Source organism: Vigna radiata, chromosome 11, assembly GCF_000741045.1.
Source record: "Vigna radiata var. radiata cultivar VC1973A chromosome 11, Vradiata_ver6, whole genome shotgun sequence".
In the NCBI taxonomy this organism is placed as follows: domain Eukaryota; kingdom Viridiplantae; phylum Streptophyta; class Magnoliopsida; order Fabales; family Fabaceae; genus Vigna; species Vigna radiata.
The window spans coordinates 3,470,774-3,490,041 of NC_028361.1; the positions used below are offsets into that span (position 1 = coordinate 3,470,774).

General features: G+C 29.6%; 2 protein-coding genes across 2 annotated transcripts; both read left to right on the forward strand.

Annotated features, from left to right (window-relative positions):
- Window positions 1-4,416: 4,416 nt before the first annotated feature.
- LOC106777064 (AT-hook motif nuclear-localized protein 8) lies at window positions 4,417-8,089 on the forward strand. Its single transcript, XM_014664573.2, has 5 exons — window positions 4,417-4,810; window positions 4,889-4,941; window positions 5,029-5,172; window positions 7,043-7,201; window positions 7,367-8,089. Exons 1-5 carry the CDS (start codon window positions 4,417-4,419, stop codon window positions 7,649-7,651), a joined length of 1,035 nt encoding a protein of 344 aa, XP_014520059.1. The 3' UTR covers window positions 7,652-8,089.
- A 5,475-nt stretch (window positions 8,090-13,564) lies between these two features.
- LOC106777316 lies at window positions 13,565-14,266 on the forward strand. Its single transcript, XM_014664888.2, has one exon. It carries the CDS (start codon window positions 13,656-13,658, stop codon window positions 14,043-14,045), a length of 390 nt encoding a protein of 129 aa, XP_014520374.1. The 5' UTR covers window positions 13,565-13,655; the 3' UTR covers window positions 14,046-14,266.
- The last annotated feature ends 5,002 nt before the right edge of the window (window positions 14,267-19,268 follow it).

Here is a 19,268-nt window from a genome sequence, read left to right on the forward strand (position 1 = left end):
AAGTGAATTGGAAAGTAAATTTTTTTTAATTTATTACATAAATTAAATTTTACACTAATTCTCACAAACTTTAATTCTAAATATACTCTCATTTATTTTCAAATTTACTCAAATAAATAACCAAAAAAGAATTACCTCCAAATCCACTCAATTACTCTCCCTTAAATTCACTCAAATGAACAAGACCTGAATCTGGATAAAAAGTTTTTCAACTCCTTCCTAATTTTTTTTTCTTTCATAAAACTCATACAAAAAAAATATCACTTTTTATTTCCTTTCTCTTATCAACAATCATCTACCTCACACACGCTTCATTGATTGCCTCAATTTCCTTCATCCATTCCATTTTTCATATTCACAACAAACTCAGTTATCGTCATTGTTTTCCACCATTACCAATTTTATTGTTCTTCATTCAATATCATTTTTCACAATAAACTAAAAGTCTTTCTCTTTAAAGTTTCTAATGGTGGGGGAAGGCGTCTCTAACATCCATATATTCATGAAACTCTAATGTTTATAAAAAATAAATAAGAGAAAAATTATGTCACAACGCATGTCTTAGATAAAATATCACCACATCATAAGAATTGTCCATTTTGTATATTATTTAAACACTATCATGAAAATTAAATTAAATTAAATTAACAGAAACCTAATTCAACCCAAACAAAAAATAATAATGAAGGTAATATCTGATTCTTTGATTTATATATAGCCAGTAAAAAATGTTTCGTGTGACATTTGTAGTTAAAAAAACCACTTTTTGATAATATTATAATTAAATGAATATAAAAAGAAGAAGTATTCTTTAAAAAATATATTTTAATGATGTGTAAAAAATAAAAATTAAATGATCTTACAGAAAAACTAGTAGTTGTTATATAGGACGTATTGAAAAAAGAAATAAAAAAATAAGCTTATTTGTAAGAGAGAAAAATGTTACCATGTTTTTAGTTATTATATACTAAAAAATAAAAGTTAAATAAAGAGGTAGTGGGAAAGTTAATTGTTATTATGTAAACAACAGTTATATACTTCCGTGTAATTTAAGAAAAAAGAAATTATGTGCCACAAATAATAAATTTTTAATATATGTATATATCTATATATATTAAAAATTTATGTTAAAACTTATGTTTTCATATTTTAAAAAAATTTATGCATCATTATTGAATATTATAATTAAAAAATTATTAAAAAAGGTTTTTTCATATCATATTTTGATTTTTTTTTTGTTTTATCTATGTGTTAAGAAATAAAAGTTGAATAAAACGTTATGTTACACAGTTACATAATGGGTGCATGACTTCATAGCTATTCAACTTAATACATAAATATTTTGAAATTGAATCTAGATCGTATTTGAATTAATATGTTGTTTAAACATATAAATGCTTAATTTTTGACTAATTTACTCTTGTGTCTTCATTGTGTTGTTGTTTGTCTATAAGTAAATATTATATATTATATGTGAATAAATGACGATATATATGAAAAAGATAACAACAACGAAAAATTTGTAGGAATTTTTGTAAAAATAACCACAACATTTTTTAATTTAAAAAAAAATTAAATACATTATATATGTTTATATGTTTTTTTTAATATATAATGTAGAGTTGTCAAAATGGATCATAACCCGCGAGCCAATCCTGTTCGTCACGGGTTTGGGACAGGTTGGTTTTGAAAAATACAACCCACTCGTATGCGGGTCAGATTTTAACCTGGCTCATTTAGACCCGGCTCATGCGGGTTGAACCCGTGGTGAGCCGGATTGGCCGACCAACCCACCTACCTAATTTTATTTTTTAAATTTATTATTTTATTTATGAAACCCTAAAAAATAAAATATTTTATATCAAAAAAGTAACTTCTACCCTCACTTCACTCAAATAATTCAAGGATCACTTCACTCAAATCATTCAAGGAGCAGGTAAAATATCTTTCCTTTTTTTCTTCACTTTTCTCCACATTTTTGTTTCCTCACTTTTTTTTTTTTTTCAAGAATCCTATAATGGCAAAAATAGGGGTTTGCGAATTTGTTTTTTGTTCTGGGGGATTTGAAGACATGAAATGATTTTTTCATGTTGTGACATGCTTGTATCAGATTTTGTTCATTTTATTTAAATAATTTGAGTATACATTATTTGAACAAGCTCTTTTTGATATCTTTGAATTTGGAAATTGTGTTACAGATTAAACTATTAATTTTTTGTTGATGTTGTTGGATATTGTTTCTCTTTCTTTTTACTAATATTTTTTATTAATTGTCGGAATTGTTCTGATATTAGAAAAATCTTTATTAGTGAATTTGGAGACAACAAGAACAAGAGTTAAGGGTTACAACAAGAACAAAAAATGATGAATATAAGAAACTTATTTGTATGCTTTTTGTGTTTGTTTTTTAATGACATTTGGATTATATTGTACTTTTTATTATTATTTGAATTGTCTTTAACATGATTTTTTGGGAGTGAAAATTGTTTAAATTTAAATTACAGAAAGTTTGTATTTTTTTTTATTTAAAAAAAAGTAATTAAATGGGCTAGTGAACCAATCCGTTTACCCACCAACCCGTGGTAGGTCGGGTTGGATTCAAGTTTTTCTGACTCGCTAATAAATGAGTCGAGTTGGGTTGGCTCAATAAGTGACCAACCCGTGATGGATCGGACCGGATGGAACCGGGTTACCCGTTTTTGACAACTCTAATATAATGTATAATGTCTTAGTGAGTAGTGTAACCCACTAAAATTGAGTGTTAAGGGGAGTCAATCGTAATAAATATATATTTATATGTTACAATGGATTAAATGATGAGAACATATATTATTTTTATCTTATGATGAAGATTTACCACATCTGTTAACCAATTATACCGGGCAACTTAAAATATTGTATAAAAGTAGATAAATTATATTTAATTAATATAATTTTAAAATAAAAATCTGTATTTTTCAAACACGATTTGATGCTACTAAAAGATAATGGTATTAAATCTTGATTTTCAACATTTTATATTATTAAAAGAATAAAAACCAACTAATCAAATTATTAAAAACCAATTAAGAATAAAAAATATAAGTTTATATAAATCTTTTAAAAACCGTAAAAAGAAATTTGTTAACTACATTACTCCAAGAATGAAATAAAACAAATAAAATAAAAGAAACGGAAAAATAAAATATAAAAATTATTTAGAATGATATAAAAAGTTTAAAATAGTAATTAGAATTACATTTTTTTTAATTGTATAAAATTGTGTTTAGAAAATACAATTTTTATTTTATTTTAAAGTTATCTTTTCGTAAACACAATTTATCTATTTTCGTGAATTTTTAAAAATCCATCTATATAAAATCGCACTACTTTAGCAAATGATAGGTATTACCCATGCTTTAATTTCGTAGATATTTGGGATAAAGATCTCTCAACCAAGATATTACCATAACCGAGTTTCACATTATGAATAAAATTTAAAAACGACTGACATATTAGAATAATAGTTTGTTAAATAAAACTCCATCACTATATTTAATCAAATTTATTCTGACGGGTAATCATCCATGACTCGGTCTTCTACGTATACTATATAAAGAAATATATATATTTTTATATACTTATATAAATAATTATTAGCATTAAATGCTATACTAGTATGTCAGGTATAAGTTTACATAATAAAAGAATATTTATCAACAACATTAAATACTATATGATTTTTATTATCTATATATTAAGTATGATGAGAACTGAACTTTTACCATCTTTTATAATTCACCTAGATATAACAAAGATTAACCATCAAACAAGTAAAAGAAAACTACTTTAAATGATGTTATTTTTGTTCATAAACTTGTCTGTGATGTAATTAGTAACATTTATGAACATGATTAATTAAATAAAGAGAAAATGGTTTTAATATATTATAATTATGATTTTTTTTTTTTAAATAAAGTTAGGGGAAATAGGAGGATGGAAAGCGAAGGATGAAATTGACAGGAAGCGGCAAATGGGTAACTATCAGATCATATCCAAATGGAAATCTTGTGAAAGTGTGAGGAAAGTAAGAATAATAAATTGGGAAAAGGGAGGGAATAAAAACAAAATCTAAAAGTAAAACCCTAAATTAATACTATCAGCCCAAAGCCCGCTTCGGGTGTTCCCTCTCTACCCTTCTTATTCTCTTCCTTATATATAAATATATATTTATATATATTCTTCTCCCTTTTCTGTTTTTCTCTTCGTCTTCTTCTCCTTCTTCTTCTCATTCTTCAACTCCCACGCATCTCCTTCGCCAATCGCTGCGTTCCTTTTCGATCAAATCCAATCTCTGTTTTCCCCCACGCATTCCGGTCCCACCACCGCTCTGCGATCCGCATTTTGCTTTCCTCTTCTGTTCTCTGTTCACCCGTCATGGATTCTCGGGAACCGCACCAGCAACCGCAATTGCCAAACATGATGGTGGGACCCACCACCTACCCTTCCATGTTGGCCCCCGCCACCGCCCGATTTCCTTTCATCAGCAACAACCACCATCACCACCACAACCCTCCTCCTCCTCCACCTCCTCCCGAACCTCTCAACGACAACCATTCCTGCGAGGCTGCGCTGAAGCCGTGCGCGCTCGGAGTGGGTTCATCGGAGTCCTCTAAGAAGAAAAGGGGCCGGCCCAGAAAATATTCTCCAGATGGCAACATTGCCTTGGGCCTGGTCCCAAATTATCCCGCCGCTTCTTCTGCCGAATCTCCCGCCAAGAAGCACCGCGGACGTCCTCCTGGTTCCGGAAAAAAACAGATGGACGCTCTTGGTATTTATCTTTCTATCTTTTTCGCTTTTTCGCTACCTTTGCTTTTTACGTGGTTTGATCCTGTATTTTTTTCTTAAGGAATCTCTGGAACTGGCTTTACTCCACATGTAATATCAGCGGAAGCTGGCGAGGTATACCTATGATCGCTCACTCATTTATCACAATCACAATGTTTTGTTTTGTTGCAAATTTTTCTTACTGGATGTCTTTGTTTCCAGGACATTGCTGCAAAAATTATGGCCTTTTGTGAGCAAGGGCCACGGTCAGTTTGTATTCTCTCTGCCATCGGTCCTATTCGTAATGTCACTATTCGACAGCCGCCTTCTGTTTCATCCCTATCTGGTCCTGATGTGTCGTATGAGGTATTTTTACATTCTCCTACATCACTATCCTTTAGATAACCATTTTCAACTGTCAAGGTTGGTTGTGATCCTTGGTTTTGGAAGTTCTGGCCAATGAGGCCACAATTTTGTTTGGTGTGCTTGTGTGCATATTAGCTCTTCTTTGTCAAGGTAGAATTTGAAGAAATACACATATTATCACCCTGTGCACGTGCTTAATTACATTTTTTTTTTTGACTTTTGACGACGGAGTTTATTTAGGTTTTAAGTACAAAATCTACCAGAAACGTTTCCTTTTTATTTCTCGTAATTTCATTTTTTCCCTTTAATTTCTTGTTATATGTTTTTTGGGATACAATTTTGAATCTGTTAGTGCAACTATTGCGATTTAAGAATTGTTATGGAAAGAAATATATACTGAATGAATTGTTCTTAAGTTCACTTAAATTCTTCCACACAATCCTGATTCAACTCTCTGAATGAATAGATGTAAAGCTAAATAAGACAATTGGAGGCTATCTGATTTATGAAACGAGTAAATTCTCCAATGGTTTCATTTTTGTTTTAAAATACTTAATTTGTTCAGAAAAAATGTGCCATGGAAATTATATTTCTATGGTTTTGGGTGGTACTCAATGGTTTAATAGCGTGCTATCCTCTATGGGATTCATCTCCTGTATTGTTGACTTATATCTGTATTAAACGCACTGTAAAGAAGACAGAAATTTATTAGGCAATACAAATGAGTTAAATATATCTGTATGCATCTTGTAGAATAATATAATCTTCTAGGCGTTGAAAGAACAGGAAATATATTGCTTATGTATGCCTTCTGATTACTGGAAGCTGCAGTCATGGGAACCAGCTGGGAATCTTCGATGTGGAGTTTATTAAATATGGGTTTTATCCAGTGTAATATGTATTGGGAAGGTAACTGTTGGAATTGGATTAATTTGGGGATGGTGAAGATGGGTTAAGTACATTTCTGGAGGCAGGTCTTCCGTCCTGGTCTCTTGGTTATAAGAATTAGTATTTATTTATATTTTGATGTTCCATAATATCCTAATTATTGTAGATGTTATTGACCTTCCTCAAACCAATTTCTACTTTGAGACACAGAAAAAGAGCTGACATTTTGCATTAGTTTACAGACTTTAAGCTAATAAAGCTTTGACGCATCATATCTTTAATTGATTGAACAATTACGTAAAGCTGTGTAACAGACCTACCATGTTAAAAATGGCAATGCGAATAATTTATCAGCTCAGTTTATATAAACTTATATTAACCATGTACAAAAGTTCAGACTGCGTGTCTTTCCTATGCAATAAAAAGAATGTTTCTAGCAATCTATAATTTTAATACAATATTTTTTCTGATTTGATATTTACCATTATGTTTTCCTTTTTTTATTAGGACCACAGGTAACCTTAGTAAAATATCTCTTTAATTGTCTTGATGTTATCCAAAACATTTTTTGTGAAGGGTGTATCTTATTACTAGGTCCTGGTTATACCTTTTCCAAATACAATGTTCAAATTTGTGATTTGTGTGTTAATGTAATGTGTTAATGTCGCCTGTGAAACGTACAGTTTTTATTTATTTATTTATTTATTTATTTGAGGCTACTTCCCATCCTCCATGCACTGTCCTCATTAGTAAAGTTATACTATGCAGTGATTTAATGTAGTAATTGGGTTTAAACAGATAATACTCTTATTTTTCTGGAATTCTACCAAATTTATACGCTTCTTTAGTTCTTATGTTTAATTTTTACATAATCTCATTGTCACAATGTCATTATTTTTACGCTGTTGATTGTGTCATTATTTTTACTCTGATATAACACGTTTGTATTTAAAGTTTAATTCACATGTTTTTTTCATTACAGGGTGAATTTGAGATCATATCACTTACAGGTTTTACTCAACAATCTGAAAATAATAGTCATAATGGAATGCGTTCCTTGAATGTAAGTTTAGCAGGTCCTGATGGACGAGTATTGGGTGGCGAAGTTGCTGGAGCTCTTACTGCAGCATCGGCAGTGCAGGTATAGCTCTCAAATGGTGGAAAATTTATGTCAAATTGTCAAATGGTCGAAAATATATTGGAATTTTTCTTCTGCTTTGATAAAAAAACATTGTGTATATAAGTTTTTGGCTATTGTAGTCTTTTTCTACAAAAGGATTGATCTAACTACGATGCATGTCAACAGGTCGTTGTGGGTAGCTTTATTGCAGATGGAAAAAAGTCTAGCTCAAATAACATGAAATCTGGACGTTCTACGACGCCATCATCCCAATTGTTAACTTTTGGTGCTCCTACGACTCCGACCACTCCTACTTCTCAGGGGCCTTCAACCGAGTCATCTGAGGATAATGAAAATAGTAATTTTATTAAGGGCCCGGGAGGCCCGGGACTCTCTAACAATGTTAGTCAGCCTATTCATAACCTGCAGATGTACCATCATCAACTGTGGGCTGGCCATACTCAGCAGTGAAGATGCGTTTTTAGTTTCAACACTGCAGAAGCAGGACATTCGCTTAATGATTCTTCATGGTAGTGGCTAGAGGTCAAATTCCAAAATCTAACATGCATTATTGGTTTTGGGACTGTTTTTAGTAGAGTCTATCTTAAAGTCTAAATATATTTATCTTCATTGTTTATGTTGACTAGGATTTTTGTCATTTAAAAATGTTAGCAATGATAGCTTTTAATTATTTGAGCTTGTTACAGAGTTGGATCTGTGTGTTCACTAGATATACTATATGCGAGCTGTTTTTCTTGCACCCCTATAATTTAACAAAAGACCATTGTCCTCGTCTTTTGCGTGTTAGATTTTGAATTAGACTTTTTTTTGGAAGGGTTAAATCAACCTTTGGGATGGGATGATCTGGAGAGAAAAATTGTGGACTGTATAATACTGTTTATTTTATAAGGTCGACAACTCTATATTAGTATTTTAGGAAAAAGTGCATTTTTGTTGTAGATTTTGGATGAAATGATCTGGATTATTTTTTTATTTATTTCGAAAGACTTCATCTGAATTTATTGTTCTAGTTTGAAAGAGTTGATCTGGATTTTGAAATATTGTGTTCTGGAAGAGTTTGAGTGTTTTGTTGTAAGTTTTACTAATTGATTGACTACATCTCGTGTGTTGATGCTGTCAAGGGATATGATTGCAGCACTGAAACTCAAACTATTCTGGATCAACTCTTTTGGAATAAAAATAAATACTGGATGAAGTCTTCTAGAATTGAAAAGAAGAATTGAGATAAGCTTATTCGAAATTTATGACATTGATACCTTTCATTAGGATAGTTGAAATAACACAAAAAAGAAGAAGGAAGTTTTATAGTTCTTTTTTAATGGTGGTGCTACTTAGACTTAGGAAGATGGAAGAAGAAATAGCCTAATATGAGTTCTGCTCCTTTTATATATGACAAGCTCTTTCCTTTTTATATGTTTAATTAATGTATTTTTTCTAGTAAGTACCTCAAATCATGATTGCTTTCGTTATAATTAATACTGAGAGAGATTGTGTACCTTCATAGGAAATAACATGTGGATCAGTAGTTTAGTTTATGAAGACTCTGGTATTCTCATTTTGTTGGAACCATTACTAGACAAATTGTCACATGAGACAAATTCGTAACATGTCAAACTATGTGAATGTTGACACCCAATAACGTCGTATAATACAAGCCCTGCTAACGAAGAAACAACTAACTTTAATTTTGGCCATATGATAATTTAATTAATTATAAATATTGTAGTTAGAATCCCTTGCAAAAACATAGGCTAAAACAAATACTATTTATCATCTTACGTATTATTTGAGATACGAGTATTATATAGTCTTTCAAATATAAATAAAGTTAGTATTATAATGTTTAATATAACAAATCTGATAATAAAGTTCTCATCTATTTATAAAGAGTAGAAATTAAAGCTTAAATATAATTTTTTTAATGATCATTTAAGTTAAAAATGTTTAGTATAACAAAATTCAATTATCATCTAATTTGTTATTAATAGTGAGAGATACAATTATATAAGAGATATTATTTCGAACTTAAACTTTTACTCTCATTATTTATTGAAAACTAACTTCTAAAAAAGTAATTCAATTTTCTTATATGAGTATGGAGTTTATTCACCCACCACTTAAAGTTGCATGTGAGATTCCGATAAAAATGTAATCAAATTAATTTCATTATTAATCAAATATTAGATAAATAAGATATTTAAATTTTTTTATCGTATGTAATCCATAAATTAAGAGATAAATAATAAAATATTTATGGTTACATTTTTTCTTAGGATGATGATGATTCTATCAAACAGATAATATGTCACATTATGGAATAATTATATCTTCTAAGAATACAAATAGAAAATATTGATAAATAGACATCTTTTTGTACAGGAGAAATATTAATATATAAAATAGATAAATAGCCAATGTAGTATAGTAAATATTAATTATGTTTTATTTTTAGTGTAATAAAAAGAACTTAATATCTATGTGTGTTTATTAAAAAATTGGCATTAATATGTAATTAATTTTGAAAGAGACACATAAAATTTTAACTTTGTAAAATTAAAAGTAAAAGGTAGTTTTTTTTTTTCTAGGTTAATTATATATTAACATTAATTTTTTTAATAAATAAACATGTCAACAATTATTAAAGATCAAAAACATGTTCAATTCTTTAACCATTGAGAAATTAAAACAAAATTAATCAAACTAAAATTCTGTACCAAAATTATATTTATTTTCTTTATACAATAGAAATGAAATATACAATTAATAAAACTAGTATTTAACCAAAAAAAATTACTCTAACAAGCTTATAGAAAATAAGAAGATACGGAGCACCAAGAGATTAAAAAAATGTTAAAACACGATTACCCATTTCTAATTATAACAATTTGGATTTATCTTTTAGTAAAATTCATAAAATAATAATTTTACAACGTTTTCAATAATTTAAAATCTTGAAAACTGTCGTTTTATTTTTGTTTTAAGCTTGAATACATTATTTGGTCCTTTTTTTTGAGTTTGTTTCAAAATATTTTACTTTTGAAAAAAGTTCACTAAAATCTCATACTTCATTAAAAAATATTCAATAAGGTCCTTTTCGCTGACACTATTATGAGTTGTTTCGTTGGATGATTACGCAGCATGTGAAATGAGTTGGTGGAAATGTTTAAAGTTGAGGTTATTATGTCTAATAAAAGGGATGGTCAGGGTTCGTTCAAGTTGTTGACTTTTTTTAGTACAACGGATGTGGGTAGATAGAAATGGCTTCTTTTCAAGGTTATTCTTCTTGTTCCAAAACAGGGTGGGAAAGAAATTCGCAATCCATAAATGATGGTGGTTGGAGGGGAGGTGGGATAATCTCTCGTTGCAAGTGTGGTGATTATGCTGTGAGCAAAGTGACGAGAACTCCACAGAATGCTGGCAGACAATTTTGGGGATGTCGTCATTACAAGTTTTTTTGAATTCTCGTCATCTTATCTGGAGTATACTTGTTATAGATTGATGAGTTAGAATCAATTTTGGTGGCTTATTTGGTGCGTAACATGGTGGATCTTCAAGAGGCATGTGCTATAAATTTTCAAATGGTGTAATGAAGAAAATAATGAGGAAAAAGATGATGAAATTGTCTGGCAAAGGAGGAGGATTTGTGATATGGAAATTTTAGTTCAAAAGTTGCAGAAAAGGATAAACAACAAAATCAAATTAAACCCTAAACCCCAAATTTATACCTCCAAATTCAACAGAAAATATTTAAACAACAAATTTATATTCTCAAAATCATTGTCAATTGAACAAAATACGTATATTTAACCCAATCAAATTAAACCCTAATCTCCAAATTTATACTCCCAAATTCAATAGAAAATATTTAAACCAACAAATTTATACTCCCAAAATCATCATCATTCATACAAAATATGTATATTTAACACAAAATCAAATTAAACCCTAACCCCCAAATAAAACAACAAGAACATCAACTAATTAGGCTTAGATTATGACCACTTACCTCACGTATGTACGATGTTCCAATTACACCTTCAAGGAATCAACAACCAACACTGATTACAACACCACTTTCCGAACAATGTTGAATCCAGAAATAACGAAATCACTCTTAGATAAGGGTATTTTTCTTTAACCTAGACTTAACCTACCACTTATCTTACGCCATTTTATTTTTTTCTTAAATATTTATACATTACAATCACTTCACAGTGCCATATAATCATCCAACTAAATAGCTCACTTAGATTTCACCACATTAGCATCTGCACCGTTATGATTTTAACAGCGTCAACGAAAAAGATCTTATTGAACATTTTTTAATAAAATATGAAAACTTAATAAACTTTATTGAAAAATAGAATTATTTTGAATCAAACTTCCAAAAAGAGACCAAATTTAATAAAAGTAAAGTAAAGAAGTCACTACTCCAATGTGAACAGGTCAAAATTCAAAGAAAACATAAATTGAAGTTGAACCACCCATTGAGCAGGCGTTTGTGCACGTTAATACGCGGAATTGACATTTCCAAATTTTTAGCACCAGACAACCTAAATGCTAACTGCACTCTAAAACGCGTTTACCTAATTTCATATCTGTTCCAACTATAATCACTTCAAATCATCGTTTTCATCCGTTAGTTAATACTACCATGACATGATTATGTAACAAAAATTGCACATGCCTATGTTTTGTAACTTCAAATCTAGTCTAATATGGTAATAGTAATCTCACTCATTATACCTTTAACAATAGGAACAATCATATGCATAACCATCAACTACCAAAATAGAACAATATTTGACCTATAAATACCTAACTATAACATTAACACGAATTATTAGCCTACCCTGCTTTTTGTTTCGCTTTTAAATACATAACCTGTGAATTAATTCTTACAATAAATGTGTCTGATAATCACTTAATTATTCTGTGCGCATAGAATTATATTTATTCATACATCAGTGAGACTCATTACGTTATGATTAAGAGTTGTGTGAGATTACATGACAATGAGCTCGAATTAACCTTTTATAACTTTGGATTTAATGGTAAAAAAAATTAATGTTATTATTTACATTATTGGGATATATTAACGTTTACTTATCATAAATAACACTTGTCACGGTGCAAAAGAAAAGCCGCCTACTACCGATGCTAACACATCAGTTCATATGTATAATCTAATGTCGTGTAGTGTTCACCAAAGTCGGCAATCCAAACTTCACCCACGCGCCACTAATTCCTCATCCAATGAAAGAAAATTTGATTTATTAAAATACTAATAAAATTTAAATAAATAAATAACAACATTAACATGTTTTATTTTTTATATTAGTAAAAAAAATTAACTTATAATCGGACGAGTGTCAAAAAAATCACCAATTATACCATACAAATCGTTACTCTTCAATAATGTTTAAACATTATTATCAATTAATGATTAGAGAATTATTTATCCAAAATTTATAAATACAAATTTAAAATAAAAAATAAATAATTCACATTTATTATATATTAACCGGTGAATTTGTCCCATTAATATCAAAATATCTTTGTTGAATAACCCTTTCAATCTCATCAAAGAATTTAAAAGACGAAAAAGTACCAAAAACAAGTATAACACAAAATATAAAATAAAATAACATCTACCCAAAAATCGGTTTTATTTTTATAATATTAAAAGTAAAATAGGTCTAATAAACGGAAGTGAAGCTTGTAGTAAAATTAAGGTTTAGTTGTTTTTTTTGTGTCCAGTATGGTTGAAGTGTGTCAAATTTGTCTCCATTTTAAATAAATATCAATTTCGTCCCCATATAGAAAAAATTTGTGTCAATCTAGTCATTTGCGTTAAATACAAATTAATGGTGTTAAAAACTTAAAGTGAATTTTGAATAATAACCACTTCATGGTCCGATCCCTGATATTGTAGTGGATAAAGTGAGTTTTGAAAGCAATAATTTTTAACGGAGACGACTTGATTGACACAAATTTTTTCTATATGGAAACAAAATTGACATTTTTGTAAAAGGAGAACGAATTTGACACACTTCAACCAAACTGGAAAAAAAAAAGCAATTAAACCTAAAATTAAGTTAAAATTGCACGTGCCCACGCGCTTGGTGACGAGCCTAGGGTACCCGCGTCCTCTTGCAGTCCAAGGGATCCTTTCTCCAACGGCTACTTCCCATTTGCAGAAGTCATCACACAAAGTATACATCCAAAGTAACCCTTTCTTTTCTCTCTGGTCACCTAAATATTAATATAATAATTATTATTAAAATCCCGAAGCTATTATTTAATATTTAACATGGTGTAATTATTATTATTATTATATACTTATATAAACTCGTTGGCAGGTTCTAGAGCCAGAAGAGATCATCCACTTTTTTTCTTCTCCTTCTTCTTCCCCTTTTCAGCCGGAACATCGTATCTTGCTTCTGTTGCATCCATGGATTGTTTGGTGATGCCAGTTTCATTGATCCGGCGTCGTTCCACTGGTTCTCGTTTGCGTTACATGGCGCTTCCTAAAGAGGGGTTGGAGGAAGAATCGGAGAAGAGCGTGACGGTGGTGGTGGGAAAAGAGAAGAGGGTGTTCATGGTGGACCCTTTCATATTGCAAGAGAGCCCCTTTCGCGTTTTGATGGACATATCCATGAAGAAGAACCCTGCAGCGGAAAAGAAACACTTCCATTTCACATCCACTCCAACAAGAGTAATCTTTGTCGACGTCGATGACATCTTGTTCGAGCACATGTTGTGGCTCATGCACAACGATGCCTCTTCTTTGTTCCAGCTCAATTTGAAGGAGATTATTGACTTCTATACTCACGATGTCTGAATCTCTGTCTTTCATCTCACCACAGCTACTACTCTGTTTTGTAAATTTCAGATACGGAAAAAATACAGTTTCTAATACATACTATGTGGTTGATACGGGATCAGATTTAGATTGTAAAAGTTTGGTTTAATGGTTGATTTGTCCCACCTCGTTATCTGTGTTGATTCAGACAAAAAAATATTCCTTTTACACTCATACAGAAGAAGAGGTTCGTTCGTGAATGTGGGAGAAGGTTTTCTTCAAAGTTTCGTGGCTTCTGATATTTGTTGGTTGGAGTGTGTCTGTCGATATCCTGAACTTGCTTACATGTTTAATTTAAGCTTAATTAATGTATTTATTAATTAATTTCAATTTAAATTGCTGACTTTCGAAGGCTTGTTTCTCAAATGCAAAGAAGCAACGGATTAGGATGCTGGAATATCTTCTTCGGTTCGTGATTATTACATGTGTTCTGCAGTCACGTTACACCTCTGATGAAAGGTGCATTTCCTCTCAATTTACGACCTGTAATGTGAGTGTTCATCACTTTGAGAAAAAAAAAAAATCAGTGTCTAAAATGGATTGAGAAGAAATGAATCCTTCGTTAAAATTTCTCTGCCTAAAGATGTTTCAACTGGTGTCTGCAAATGCATCAGACAGTAGCTGATGTTTCTGTCGTGTTCAGAGACACTTGAAAAGCATCTAAAAATGTAGGTCAGAAGTCAATAGTACTTGCCTTCAAAAGAACCTCTATTTATTTTATTTTATCTTTTACTTTTTCCTACAAAGGCTACAATTTTTTTTTTTTTTTCTGGTGTGACGGTGGTTGTTTTTACATGGCTACCATTGAAAGAGGGAAAGAAAAGAAGTGTATACTTTTTATACACACTTTTGAATGATTTTTTAATGGTTAAAATTTATGTGAGAGAAGAATTAAATATGATGTCTTCACATTTTTTTTTATTTAAAAATAAATAAAACTAAAAAGACAGTAATAGAAAAGGAATATGCTTCTCAGCATTCCTCAAATTCTCAATAAAAAACAATGTAACTTTTATCGTGGACAATTTGAATTTTCTCCATATTCTACAAAGTTACTGAAAATAAACTATAGGGGTGCAGAAAGAAAAATCCTGAAAGTTAGTGGACAAGATATAGTCCAATTTATATGACAAAAGGCTTCGCTATTGGTCCATCGAAATATGGATTTGGGTCACTATACTCTTCGGGTTGCAGAGTTGCTTCCTGCACCTGCATAACTTTCTTTTTGCATTCTTATAATTTTTTCCCATTTCCTTTTAGATTTTTAGATTATACAATCTAGATGTTATTTTCATATTTGTATAATCAATTTATTATTTATACGTAATTTTCTTTTAATAAAATTTTGTAATGCTGATAATAATCGTCAAGTGTAAGTCTTAAAGTACACTTAAAGAAAACTGTGTTTGTATATCATAATACTTTTTATTAAAATTAACCCAGCATTCTCTTTTTTTTTAAGAAAAAAAGTTCTTAAATTTTGATAAATTATACATTTTTATACGAATATCCCAATATGTATACGAATTCTATTAAATTTTATACCTTGTCAAATAGTATAAAATAAAAAAATTCAAACAGTATTATTATAATGTATGAATCTACTCCTGTAATTAATCATAACACTTAAAAGAACTATCTATCTATAGTAGGTCCAAAGATAAAGTATGAAATCTTAGGTCCTAATAAACTATTTATCGAATCACATAAACAAATCAGCAGTATCAAGAATTTGTCTAAAATAACTTCATTTTTTTTACAAATCAATCTTCCTAAAACTTTGGGTTATTATATTATTATTTAGTATCTACTTATTACAACAATATTTTTGTGGATATTATAAACAAGTAAATAAACTCAACATCATTACCAAAACATTATAACATATAATGAAGTTTCAAGCTACACATAACAATGAACATAAACGTTCATCATAGCCTAAATTTAACATTAGAATCAAAGCCTTTTTAATTTGAAGTTTGATTAAAAGACTCTCAAAGCTACTTAGCAGTACTTTGACATCATTATCATTTTGGCCACTATGCCACAACACCATTTTTATATCAACAATACTCAAAACGTGGCTGTGTTTAATTACTATATATATAATTAAATTTCAAACAGAAAAGTAATATAAAATTCAAATGCTATAAAGTATTCTTTTATGGAAATATATAAAAGAAGTTGACAGCTTAGAAACAAATGGGTATGAGCATTTGGATGAAATATTATATTGTACCTTATACGACTGAGTCAACCTGATTCCTTTATCTAAACCTTATTATATATTTTATTAGTTAATGATTAACAACACTTGCACCAATTTGTTTATGTTAATTGACATGAAACAGGAATCTTTCTTCCCAACTACCCTTCAGGTGTCGTATACCTCTTATGTGTATTCTTGGATTCGTCGTTAAGCTTTATCATAGTATTATATAATTAAGATTTTCATAAAATTGGAACATGTTCTCTCAAGATAAGGCCATTAGTTTTTGTTCAATTAATTATTTCTGGATACTTATGCTGTTTAATATAACTTTCTCATATAATTTGTTTAAAAGAAAAATACAAGTCCGAATAGCCGCCACTGAAATAACTTTAAAATCTTAAAAAATATATATATATTCTTCAATGTGATTAATCTCACACTCTGAAAAATTAAAGATGGAGTCACACTTTATCCAGGAATAAAAAAAAATGGGAACATATATACTTTAGACCAGAAATAGTTTAGGTTTCTGACATGGATTTAACACATAATTGCCAGGTTATGTAATTTGAAATGTATTTTCTTTTTATGTATAGATAATATTTGTATATAGATTGAAAAATTCTAAGTTATTATGTATGATTTTTATTTCTGGATAAAAAATATAACACGCTCTGAAAAATAAGAAAAGTTTGACTTTTAAGAATTCCAGATCATATGCTAGCTTAATGGATGCTTAAAGTCAATGACTTTGCTTAAAGTCAAGATAGAGGTACAGTCAAATGTCTGCATTGCAAATTGCTTATGTTTTTCTGTGTGGAAGATATTTAAAACGACAAGGTAAAATATTAATTTTGATATTTTTTCAGAACCTAATTGGAAGTTTCCGCAGTAAAAATTGGAATATTTTAAGAGTAATATTTTTTACAAAATTAGTATAGTAGATAGTCTTTCAAAGTTACACGTTTTAAGTCTTACTTAGTGAAAAACAGCGAAAAAAATTTACATGGTGATATTTTTATAAATAATTAAAACTTATTTATTATGAATTATATGCAAAACTATTTTTGACTTAGGATTTTATAGACTTTTTTTTCTTCTCATAATTCTGTCCTTTTTCTCTTCTCGTTTCTTTCTTTGAAGTGAAAGGGAACGATAATGACAATAATGATCGTATGGATGTTTGAGGATGCTTTGGAAGTTATTTTTTGGTTTATATCCATGGTTGTGAGTATTTCATTGTGGTGAATTTTTTTTTGTTTTTTTTTTCAAATTATTTTAGAGTTTTATGGATCTAAGTGTGTTATTAAGGTAGATGATTATATCTCTAATGTATTATTAAAATTAAATTGTGGTTATTTTTGAAAATATCAATCACATTGTATTTTTAATTTATTATTGTTTAGACTGTTCTAAAATTCTAAAATTTCAAATTTGTGTGATTCTTACAACATTAGGTAACAAAAAATGCAAAAGATTACGTTGGACTTGTGAGATTTGATATATAGATTTTATGATGTGAGTTCAGAAATGAAAGAAAATTAGTGATATCTCGTAATTCATCCACACACATGATGCAAAACATGGCAAAAGCTGATATGGAAAATTTATAGGCTAAGACTATATATTAGTGTCTCTGGCTTAAAAATAGTTTTTAATCAAAGTTGTTTGATAAATACTATCAACGTGGAAGACAAATTTCTTTAATTGCAAATTGGGCTAACGAATTTTTCCACATGGTATCCAGTGATTTCAAGGGAGACCATCCCCATGGAAATAATTCACGCAACACATCACTTTGAATTATTTAACTCTTCAGCGCCGAAAACCTAGCCACCTTATCCAACCAACACTAATGATTTGCAGATCTATGGATAAATATATAATTAATTAGGTTAGACTTCTAATTAACCCCTTCAAGCTACTCAATAAATAAGGTCATATATGGTAAGATCTCAGAGTGATTCCGGCCTGGAAAAAGGGCTTAGAATACAATTAATAACACACTTTATAATATCTTCATAACTATAGCATATGCCTACTCCTTCCTAACCATTTAAGATTATCTTTAGTCAAATATGAATTAACCAAAATTAATCACGTGGAGGGCATAATATATATGTTGTAATTACCATCCCTCACACCAGTGTCTTTAGGAAGCTTTTTTACTATAATTTGATTTCACCACCATAAGATTGAATGCCCAACTTTTTAAGTTAGAGTGAAATGTTTTACGATTGAAATGTTTTAAAATACACTGATATCAATATATTAAAATGAACTTTAACATATTTTAAAAATATTAAAATTAGTTTATGTAAGTGTGTTTTAAAGAGTTATCAAATCATAATACTAAAATCTTTACAAAGAATTCAAATTCATGTTTTACCACGAGTAGTTTATTAGTTATCAGAAGCCAGAAGAAGCTGCTGTTTATCACATCTTCCATACTATAATCTGGATACGAAATTAAGGTTGATACATTTTGCAGGTTCAACTAATTCATTAGAGGAAATAAGGAACCAAAAGCGACTCAAACTTGGGGTATAAATAAACATAAATCAACATATTTATTTATGTATCTTCTCTAAACCTTATAACATTAAGGTTTAATGATTGAAAGTTCTTGTAATCTATAAGTTAGTCAAAGGAAGTCACATTGAAATCACTTTATAAGATTAATGGAAGGAAACCAATTTTGACTACTATAGTCACACAAAAAAATGACAGGGGATATGTTTGCATGCATAATAGTTATGAATTTGTGATTTCTAGCCACGATAAACATACGTTATAATTTTAAAGTAAGCTTTGTATATATCATTAAATCTTGTTATAACTAGAACCTAATTTTCATAAAATCCTAACTAATACATACAATGTTATGGTAACTGGTTAAACCGACGACATCTGAAACAGGAGGCTAGCAAGTGCATATGCTTGTTTCAAATCTGAATCCCTCAAATTAAAAGAAGAAAAAAACGGAACAA